General features: G+C 33.9%; 1 protein-coding gene across 1 annotated transcript; it reads right to left on the bottom strand.

The window, feature by feature from the left end:
• Positions 1-386: 386 nt before the first annotated feature.
• Positions 387-1,900, bottom strand: LOC120120453 (cysteine-rich and transmembrane domain-containing protein WIH2-like). Its single transcript, XM_039140085.1, has 3 exons — positions 1,786-1,900; positions 1,455-1,626; positions 387-594 (listed from the first exon to the last, which is right to left on the bottom strand). The coding sequence occupies exons 1-3, from the start codon at positions 1,835-1,837 to the stop codon at positions 549-551; spliced, it is 270 nt and encodes an 89-aa protein (XP_038996016.1). The 5' UTR covers positions 1,838-1,900; the 3' UTR covers positions 387-548.
• Between the last annotated feature and the right edge of the window lie 10,100 nt (positions 1,901-12,000).

Here is a 12,000-nt window from a genome sequence, read left to right as displayed (position 1 = left end):
AGCTTACAGTTAACATCTCTCATTTCCTTTTATTTATGGATTTAATATTCATTAGAAAAAAATATTATTCAAAAAGAATGTATTTAGATATCAAATGTGGTTACTTATCATTAACTTTTCTCATTTGTATTTTTTTCTCAGTAAAATTATTTCTTATTGATGTTTTACTCAATTTTTTAAATTATGATCATAATTATTTTAAAGTTTTTAGATCATTAAATTTTATAATAATATATAAATTATTTGATTGAAATTTTTGAAAATATATTTGTAAATTTTTATTAATAAATAATTTGAAATAATAAGAAGTTGAAATGAAGAAATTTTAATGATATGAAACGATTTTAATGAAAGTTTTGACTAATTATTTTTAAAGTATAAACACAAAACCCAAACAGCCTGCCATGTTGGAAATAAAATTTGAAAAAGAAAAAAAATACAGATAAAAGAAAAAAGGGTCTAATATTAACCACATAACAAATCTAATTATTAAAGAGAGATGAACAATTCCCTATGCTGGCGTCGGGCGGCCAAGAGTTGACTGTTCCTCAAAAGCATGCATCCAGAAGACAGCAACAGCAAAGAGCAGCCAAACTGCAACGCCAACCCAAAATCAAACATTTCCTCCTTTACTAATATTATAATCAAATAATTTACCAAAACGTAAAACTTCTATCAATGTTCTAAACCATTTGTCAGGCAGTTCTGTAAAACTACTCTATGAATTATGATATCAATGACTCATCTTTTCTACTTTTAATTCCAACCATAAACTTCTCTAAGATTTGCCTTGAATTGCCTCTAAAATGTAGTATACACACACGGTTACATTGATGAGGACACCCCCTCTCTCTAAGAACTAGGTATAGTTGTTCATCAATGAATACCGTTCTCATGGACGGATCCCAGATTTTATACTTTAAGGCAAATTTATAAAATTTTAGATGATAACAAACTTATAAAATTTTAGATGATTACTGATCCACCCATTGCCTCTCAATTCATCATGAGAGTTCAAAACGGATACTCTCTTATAATTATTCAGATTATTGAAAAAATAGCTGTTCACAAGAGAACTAAAATAACCAAAACACATCTCCATTGACCGCCGAACGAGAGAATTAGGTATGGGACGTAGACTAATTAACTGCAGGACTTATCACGTTAAAATCCAATTCCATCTTTATCGATAATCACGATGAGCTGTTGTGATTTATTTGTTCACCGAAAAAACACGCGCTCAATTGAATTGCGCGGAAATCATAATTATTCTCTTTTTCGCTAAGCACCAGAACTATCCTTAGATTACTAGATCTGACATATATACCATATACGGTAGAAATACTCATACAATTATACTAAACAACTAAACTTATACGAGTAAAATGGAGATATATATATATATATATAGAGAGAGAGAGAGAGAGAGCGAGAGAGAGAGGGAGAGTACTGACCAGCCCTCTAGGAAACCAGAACTCTGTTTTTGTTGAGGAGGCGGCTGAGCATATTGAGGAGGATATCCCTGAGGCGGGTATCCCTGAGGAGGATAACCCTGAGGATAGCCTTGCGGAGGATATCCCGGCGGTGGATAAGCATCCTTCGGAGGATATCCGTCGGATGGATAACCTATAATTCTCAATCACAAAAAAAAATATTAAAAAAAATCTCGATCAGATCCGCCATACAATCGCAATACACCAAAAACGAAAAAAAAGAGAGTACATAAACAAACAAAAAACCAAAATCTCAGATAAGGAAATAAAGTGAAAATGAGGAGTTTTAGACCTTGAGGAGGAGGAACGCCAACCGGAGGCTGTTGCTGACTGTAGTAACTCATTGTTCGATAGTTCAGAATGAATGAATTTTCGCTGTTGATTTTCTTTTAACGAAACCTTTACGAGAGAGGCAGTTAGATACAGATTGGGGTTAAATAGTGGATTTTCCAAAAGCAGATACCTACTTTCTTAAGATGTGAACGCGTGTCCTCTCCGGTGAAACTTAACGGCTAAGGAAGCGTGTTGCCTAGGTCTCAACCTTCCTTCTGGCCCACCACTTAAAGTTTGAAATCATGTTAACTTCAAATTAGGCCAAATTTAATAAGTTGCTTTTATTATAAAAAAATTAATGAAATATTAAAAAATACTTTTATATATTAATCGTTCAATAAGTGTTGTAGTTAAGTTTAAATTATTAATCATATATTATTTGCATCATAAGTGGTTAGTTATACCGCGTTTCGAATTTTTATTTTGAATAATCTTATCTTAAGATGTCATTGACTTACAATAAAACAGTTCTACGAGATAGGGTGTTTAAACAATTGATTTGATTATTTATCAAATTAAATTAGTCAAAATCGGGTTAATTAATTTTTTTTAATTGTTAATCGAGTCAACTTTTCTTAAGAAATTCATTAATTGAATCAATTTTTTTCATATTATTTTTTGAAAAATTTTATTCATATTAATTTGAGTTTAATAAAGTTATTTTTATTTGGATTAAAATGTAATAGAGTCTTGAAAGTTTAATCACTCTAGTATGGTTAAAACATAGTTGGATTTTAATTTTTAATGGGTTGAGCTTAATATATAATATTAAATAATTAATATTTTCAGTTAATTAATTGATTTTCACCGAATTAATGTTAAACGGATTCTGAAAAAAAAAAACATTTTCTGACCGAACTAATTTTTATTACCAACTGTTTAAAAACTGAGAAGTGAACACTCCTACAAGACCCTTGGAATGAACCCCTCGTATTGTAACTTACCTGATTGTAACAACGAATTATTATGATGGTCATATTTAATCTTGTCATAAGCTTTCAAGATCAAGTTTTATGATCCTAGAGTCATCTAGGAACATACGTAAAATTTTATATAAAAAATGAACTTATAAAATTTTAAAGGGATGCATATTGTCGTAACCGGTTTTCGTCCGGGCACGAAAATTTTACTCGGCGGAAAAAGTGATGTGAATAAATGGTTTTTAAAATGTTTTTGGGAGTCGCCATCGACCTTTTAAGTTAGGTAGGTCGAATACCTAAAAATTATCCTTTTAAAAAAGTTTTTAAGAAAACATCGGTTAAAATATAAACTAATCTGCGTTTAACCAAAAATTCATTCTTTTTAGAAATAAAAAGGGATTCGTGGTCGGTTATATTTAGAGAAGGATTAGCACCCCTACAACGCCCAAAATTGGTATTTTATTAATTATAAATTGTTTCTATTGTTAGAAATTTAAGAATTCAAAGATATATTTAATTTATAATTCTGTTATTTCAAATTTATAATTTTAAGAAAATATATTTATTTATATATATATTTATAAATAAAATATTTATTTATTTAGAAATATCAGAAAAGGACTTCTAGATGCCTTAAGACAGCTCTTTTCTTCGATATTAAAAAATAAATAAATGACTAAAACATTTTTTAAGATAATAAAAAAAATTATTTTAATATAGTAAGATATTTATTTATTTAAAAATATCAGAAAAGGGCTTCTAGGTACTTTAAGACAGCTCTTTTCTTCGATATAAAAAAATAAATAAATATTGTTATTTAAACAAATATATATATATATATATATATATATATATATATATATATGACTAAGATGAAAGAAATAATAATAATAATAATAATAATGAAAGTAATAATTAAAAAATAAAAATAATAATAAAATAATATTGCAAATAAACATATAAAATTAAATTAAAATATAAATAAATAGTGACTAAAATAAATAAAATTAAAAATATATATTTAAAATATAAAAAGCAATAAAGCTTGTAATGAAAAATAAATGAAGATATTAAAAATAATGACTAAATTAGAATATATTAAAATTAAATACCCTAACTCCTAATATTATGAAATATAATAATTAATAGTGTAATTTAACCTTAATTATTTATTCAGGGCTAAAATAAAATTTATAAAATTATGAGGTACTAAATGCTATATTTATCATAAATATATATATATGAATAATGACTAAATTATAAATTAATTAAAATTATAAGGCCGATTTGAAATAACCAGGAATTGCTTTTAGTGACTAAATTGAATAATTACAGAACTATAAGGGTTGCGGAAAGGGTTTACCCTTTCTAAAATTACACAGATACCCCTCCCAAAAACGGCGTCGTTTGGAGAGGGGTATAAAATCCCAAAATCCGGCTCCTAAGAGCCATTCTCTCCTCATTTCTGGTTTTGCTTTGAGAGAGCTCTCAATTTTTCTCTCCGGAAGAGAAAACCGGCCATCGTTGGCCACCGTTTCCGGTGTCTATCTCCGCCGTCGACCACCGTGAACGGTGGTCGGAAATTACCAAACTCACCCCAAATCGAAACCCTTATTTTTCTATACCCAAATCTAAGGTTTTTTTAGCATAAAACCTTACCAATCGTCGTAGATCTAGGATAGTTTCGTTCGACGCTTCGGTTCTCCGGTGGTTCCACGGTGGTTTTGGAAATTCCTCGGTGGTAAGTTCCTTCCTCTTTCTTTTCTGTTGATGGTTATTGTGGGTTCTTGTTTGCTGTCGATGTTCCTCTTTCTCCCTTGCTCTCTGTCCTTTTTTTGTTGCTTTCTCTATTTTTTTTTCGTTTCTTGTTATCTATGTGTCTTGCCGGTCCTCCCTTTTTCTTTACAGGTTTGGTGGTGGCTTTTATAGGCCACCACGATGTCCTCCTTGGACCGGTTAGAGGGTGATAACCTCGGTGAGTCACCAAACTATGGTGGTGACTCACACTTAGGGCTTCAACGTGGGTGGTAGGAGTTGTGGCAGCAAAGCTTCTGGAGGCTTCGGCGAGGCGGCAGCGTCATGGCATTGTCAGAGTGGAGCATCTGGCAGAGGAGGAGTGGAGGCAGCGACGTCTGGAAGATGGAGAGGCAGCTGGGGTCTTTTGGAAGCGGCGGTTGGGAGCTAGGGTTTGAAAACCCTAGCTGAAACCCTAAATGTTTAGGGTTTCCATCTGGACTGGGCCGGTTCTGGTTGGGCTTGGGATTTGTAAGACGGGCCTGGATTGTTTGTATTTGGGCTCCCGGGATCTGGGCTTGTAATAATTATTTAATAATATATATATATAATAATAATAATTATAATAATAATAATTTTAATAATAATAATTTAAGTAAAATGAAAAATTAGTGTTTACAGCTGCCCCTCTTTGCTCTTTCCCTTGTTAACAATAATAGAGCAAAGACGAAAAAACAATAATTTTTCATTTGACTTCTTTTGAGTAAGACTGAAATGTTGAAAACATCATTCCAGAGGTCTTAAAAACATCATGCACTGAAGGGCTTACGGATTACCCGAAGGTTTTGAAAACATCAAAAAGCTCCCGAAGGCTTTTTGAAAACATCATGCACTGTAGGACTTACAGATGACCCTAAGGTTTTGAAAATATCAAAAAGCTCCCGAAGGCTTTTTGGAAACATCATGCACTGTAGGACTTATAGATGACCCTAAGGCTTTGAAAACATCAAAAAGTTCCCGAAGGTTTTTTGGAAACATCATGCACTGTAGGACTTACAGATGACCCAAAGGTTTTGAAAACATCAAAAAGCTCCCGAAGGCTTTTTGAAAACATCATGCATTGTAGGACTTAAAGATGACCCTAAGGTTTTGAAAATTTCAAAAAGCTCCCCGAAGGCTTTTTGGAAACATCATGCACTGTAGGACTTACAGATGACCCTATGGCTTTGAAAACATCAAAAAGCTCTCGAAGGCTTTTTGGAAACATCATGCACTGTAGGACTTACAGATGACCCTAAGGCTTTGAAAACATCAAAAAGCTCCCGAAGGCTTTTTGGAAACATCATGCACTGTAGGACTTACAGATGACCCTAAGGCTTTGAAAACATCAAAAAGCTCCCGAAGGCTTTTTGAAAACATCATGCACTGTAGGACTTGTAGATGACCCTAAGGCTTTGAAAACATCAAAAAGCTCCCGAAAGCTTTTTAGAAACATCATGCACTGTAGGACTTACAGATGACCCTAAGGCTTTGAAAACATCAAAAAGCTCCCGAAGGCTTTTTGGAAACATCATGCATTGTAGGACTTACAGATGTGAGAAATAGTTTACTAAGTAAGAAACTATGAAATTCGTTTTCTTACTTTTCAACAATTTCATTTTTAGAAAAGATTGAATGAGAAACTATGGAAATCGTTTTCTCATTATTTTTCAAAATAACATGTTGATTGGGTAACATGACCCAATCTCAAGATAATGTTCATTCTTGTGGATTGCGTCCATCTATTCTTCAGATGTTGGCGTGATTTCTGCATTCGAGGTTTTGAATTCTACCTTCTTCTTGTAAGGTATTGTTCATCATGAATCTTCTTTTTCATATGAAGATCTGCAAAACCTTATGTTTGAATGCAATCATATGTATCAATGTAATGCCTTTTCTATTGTGTAAATGATATTCTTATGAATGCATGAGTGTTGATGCAATCTTCATTTGACTTCAATGTGGTGAACTAGGTCTTTCTTCACTTCATCATTTATTTCCAGGGTCACCTCTGGATATCAGTGTAGCAACTTATGCTATCAAGCTTGCATTTCTGTAGAATCATCTGATCAATCAGTATCTTTGTGTATTCTTTGCTTCATTTAAGTCTCAGAAGAAATGTTTCATTTGTGGAACTCTTGCCGTAGTCAGAACTATGCCTTTGATGCCCTATTTTATCTTTGGTAACACCGACTTTCTTTGTCTGGACTTGTGTAGTAATCCAATAAAGCTTTCATCTTTGAAAAGAAAATCTATCATCTTTAAAAAGAGAATCTATCATCTTTGAAGAGTATAGATGTAGATATGCATGACTCAGCTGGGATTAATTAGGAGAGTAGAGTCTGTTCTAATTTAACTCTTGAAACACATCACAAGGAAGATTTATTCCAATTCCTTTCATATCTCCACATATAATCAGATCTCGAATAAGGCAACTTGGACCATATCATGTCGAGATGCTTAACAACAACCTGTCGTTCAACCTTAGTTGGCGCCACTAGTTTCTTGTTTAAAATTTCAGTTCTCCTTCTGTGGAAAGAAATCTTCATCATATCTCATTTCTAATCTTGGGGTTGAAGAAGACAAAATTTATCTTGGATCAATAAAGGAAAACCATATGATAATAACATTGGTTTAGCATCGGAATAACTGGTTCGTAAAACATTTGACAACACATTCATCATTTCCTGTGGTTTCTACTCAGATGTAAAACATTTGACAACACATTCATCATTTCCTGTGGTTTCTGCCAAGATTTCTCAATCATTGAAACTCTTTGCATATTTGTTCAAAGCTTTTGTATGATGTCACATGATCACTTGAGAACAAAACTCAATGGGAATACAAGTGAGATGTTGGTGTGTTTCATGACCAAAACTTGATCAAATTCACAAAATATGCTAGTGTCGAACTGAATAAGAGACACTAACTGATCTTGATATCATCTCGGGCAAAGGCAAAAGTGATATTGATAACGCTTTCTTCTGTAATGAGCGTTGTAAGAATTAGAAACACACCCACTATAAGATCCATGTATGGAAAGATATCCGTAGAATTCTTGACGCTGGGGATGAAACGCACATGATAAACCAAATAGATGAAAACTCAGTTCAGTCTAGCTGGCAATGATAACCCCAGTAACATCGGGAAAGAGCAATATACATGAGCTTCTCTCTTCAATGTCATCAAGTAAACAAAATTGATGTGAAAAACAACTTCGTAACCTCAACAGTATGGTTGAAACTAACTGACAAGAATCTCAAAGAAATATTTTCAATTATCACCGACACACAAAAAGGCTAAATTCAGAGTTCGAGGTCTCGAGTAACTGATCCTTGGATCGAATGGTCTACGAGGGGACCATCTTTATTCATGCAACCGTGATGTAGCTTAACAAAGAACACACTATCATGTGACACATGGTTTAAGAAGATTGGGTATTTGAAACCATACTTGCTGAATAAATATTTGTTCAACAACAAGACCCTAATGCAACTGCCTGATGAACGAAGCAATTATGTATAGTCAGATTGACTGTTATTGTTTCACCATTTTCATTCTTCATATCTTTCTGTCTCATTGGAAATATCTGGTCAAGTCAATGATTTTTAACACATGATGATGTGGGCCTTCAGCATGCCCCAGCATTTGCTAATACAAATATTCAAAAATGCATCAACAATCCTAATTCTGATTGAAATGGGCTTTCAGTCTGCCCTATCATTTGCTTCTTGCTGACCTGAGCCTTCAAAATTCCCCAACATTTACTGATACAGATGTTAAAAGTGTGTTCACATTATTTCTTGTTGAGATGAGCCTCCAAGAATGCCCAAATATTCATATTGTTGTGAGCCTTCAAAATGTCCCAATATTCTATTTCTGGTTGAAATGGGCCCTCAAGATGTCCCTCTATATCTGTCTGAATTGGGCTTTCGAGATACCTCAATTTTCTATTTCTGGTTTACTCTCGACGTCTGTTTGACTTGAATATCATGATCCCTACAAGGTTTAATTTTGACAATGCACTATGGTGGATACTTGTGGCTTTATTCGTGCTCCAAATCTGTTTATCTTGAATACTCTCATTCTGGTGTCACTAAACAGCAGTGTTGTCAGGTAACTGGAGGAATTCTCTTTATATTGTCACAAATTTAAGAAGTTCTCAATTTTTATGACAAAAACGTCTGAGATATGTGTCTTTTCTGAAGGAGTCTAGTAGGACAGAGCAGTATAAATTGCTTGGTAATCCATTCCAGGCTGACACAGTAGCTTATCATTTTTCAGTGAAGGCTATCTTTGAAATATACTTTTCTGTGGGAGAGAAACCAATTTATGCGAACAATAATCTGATGCAATGGCAAGACTATATATACAGTGATACAGGCTCATCAAAAATCCGCACGCATGCAACATGTTGATTTTGATAACTACTCATCTGATTATGAAACGATCTTTCATGATGAGGAGAGTAAACTGTTATACTTGACAAAAATGGGATAATCAGAGGCTGATGCTTCAATAGCCATGTAGAGATGTGATATGGATTCATCAATGGCAGAGTTGACAGATTTTATATGTGTTGCTCAAATGGCTAAGGCTGCTGACGCACTTCTTTCAGTAGAAGATAGGAAGCAATTATGCAATGACCCCAATTACAAGCAAAGACGAAACTCGGGCTATGATTTTTGGAAAAGGAAGAAACAGAGGAAGCTTGAAAAGAAGCTTATTAATAAAGACGATCATGTAATTCATCTTTCTAATCTAATGATTGGTTTGGGGTTCTTACTGAACCAGATCAGATAACTCAAAGAACACTTCCAGAAAATGCTATTGGGCCTCTTTATTTCTACTACGAGAAAGTGGCACTTGCTCCAGTTGGTGCTTGGACCGAAATGTCACGGTACTTATATGATGTAAGGCCAGAATTCGAAGTATTTTTGTGCTGCTGCATGGAAAAGGGCTATATTCATAATCTGTCAATTGAGAATAGATTTCCTCTTATTCTGCTTCCTCCACGCGCCATACATGATGCTTTTCTATTGACAAAAATAATGGTGGCCTTCCTGGGCTCCAAGAACAAAGTTGAACTGTTTACAAACATGTACAGGAAGTTCCAAATTAACAGAAATGATATGTAAGGCTCTTGAAGCTTATGACGATGAGTCACATTCGAGTGTCCAAAAGTATGTTCTTGATGAGTGCCAAAAATGGAACCTGGTATGGGTTGGAAGGCATAAATTTGTTCCACTTAAACTTGATGATGTGGAAATGTTTCTAGGTTTCCCTAAAACCCATACACAGGGAGGAGGATCTATGCTAGAGACATGTTTCCCGGTGGTATCAATGTCCTGTCTCTTTTCTCTGGGATCAGTGATGCAGAGGTCACCTTTTACTGTCTTGGCATACCTTTGAAAGCAGATGTGCAAGAACTGAATGGTGATCAGTTGGAGTAATTGATGAGTAGATTTGGAGGATTCAACATTGTTGTCGGTGGCATCCCGTGTAACAACCTTACTAGAAGAAATAAACATCATCGGGATAAACTAGAAGATTTTTGTTGGTGCATTTTCTTGCAATGACTGCTACAACGACTGTCTTTTTTGTTGCTCCAAGATATGCATTTCCATATCCCACTCTTCCTGAACCATGGAAAGGTTTGGTTGGTAGTAAAACTGATTATCTCTACTTTTGGAATCCTGTAACCAATATTACCCCATATGAAAGGCCTACAAGTGTATAATATGTTCCCATGTCTTATTTTGTGCCATAAATTCTCAAATTCAAGTTCATCAATCTTTTGAAGGACATAATGGATATAATCCTGACAAAGAAAATGATCGGTATGGAAGAAATAGTAATGATGTATCAAGACTTGAGCCAGTATCACAATATAACCAGAGTGCAAATAGTGACTTGTTCATTCCCATAATACACCTTAATGGTACTTATAGCTCTGTGATGAAATCTTCTAGAGAATGTGGATTGATGGATGGGGAAAATAATTTGTCTGGTGATGCTTATCGACCTCTGCATGAGATAAGTGATAATCTTTCTTGATGGATTGCTAATGATGTCACACGAGAGCGTTACAAGTTCAATTCTCCAGACTTTCTGGCTTATTGGTCCACTTGCTTTCAAGAAAGTGAAATGCTTCATCATTCTGGCCTCTTTCATTCTTTTTCTACAACAGAGGTAGAATAAGCAACAATTGCTTCAAAGACCTTCCTCATTTGAGACTGTCCTGTTTGAAAATGTATTTTTCTCATTTCTTTATCAAAGAATGAAAGAATTTTGCAAAGTAATGCCCTTCTCAGGTTCACGATAGAACCAAATCATAAACAATGAGTTTAATGAATATCAAATAATTCAACTACTCTTTTAAATCATTCAAAAATCATAGTCCTATGGCAAGTTCAAAATTATTGATTGATTTGAGGTGTAGGTTTATTTTGGTAAAGTAGGTTCTTTCAAGTTGGTTCAGTATGTCACTTCGGGCTTCCATTAACTTGAAGAAATGGTTGTTATGCTCTCATCTTTGTAGAAATACTTCTTTTTTCCAGACTTTCAGGAACGTCTTTGGGATGTGTGGTGCTTCATTAAGAGCTTAAGATCGTCTTTTATGTCATTTTGCACCATTCATTATTCGAGCCGCCTTTTTAGGTTTTCAACTCGAATCCTCCTTTGGTTTCAAGATGTTATTTAAAAATTTACATCTTGAACCCCCCTTTTATTATTTTTCATCTCATGCATTAAAGATTTTAAATACCAATTTTTGCAAAGAAAAATCAATCTTGAGAGGCGGAATGAATTCTGAAGATATTCTCTTTAGATGCCTTCAATCTTGCTTTGCTTGACTTGTATTTGCCTTACTGGGAATTTTTCCATCATCTGGATCCCTATAGATTGCCAAATTTTGGGTTCATTTCTGTTTTCTCATATCTTCATCATTTCTTGCTCTTCTTGTTGAATATGAATATCTGAATTAATTGTACTTGATCCATCTTGTAACTTGAGGCTCCCTGGAGTCACCCATCTTGATTCAATTTCTCCCCTTTTTCTTTTTCTCTTTTTTCTTTTTTTTCTCATTTTTCCTTTTTCATCTTTTTTCTTTTTTCTTTTTTTCTTTTTTCTTTCTTTATTGGATGAGTATAATACTTCATTTGCTTTGAACGCCTCATTTTCCTTTTGTCCTTTTTCTCTCAAGCATAATATTTCTTGACAGAATCTGAGTTTATTTAGTTTCTCAGAACTTTCCCCTCCATTTTTGCCAAGATCAACGCTTTTCCGGAAAAGGCCTTTTTTACAACATATGACCTTTCCCAATTAGGTATTCATTTCCCACAGAAATCTTTATGTATAGACAAGATCATTTTGAACACTAGATCACCCTTTTGGAACTTTCTCGAATGTACTTTCTTGTTGTGATCTTCCATCATCCATTTCTGATACATCTGCCCATGGTACTTAGCTTTCAATTGATT

This window comes from Hibiscus syriacus, unplaced genomic scaffold (assembly GCF_006381635.1).
Source record: "Hibiscus syriacus cultivar Baekdansim isolate YM2019G1 unplaced genomic scaffold, ASM638163v2 tig00110339_pilon, whole genome shotgun sequence".
In the NCBI taxonomy this organism is placed as follows: Eukaryota; Viridiplantae; Streptophyta; class Magnoliopsida; order Malvales; family Malvaceae; genus Hibiscus; species Hibiscus syriacus.
Note: the sequence above shows the minus strand (reverse complement) of the source record. Positions and strands in the feature narration are given on the sequence as shown.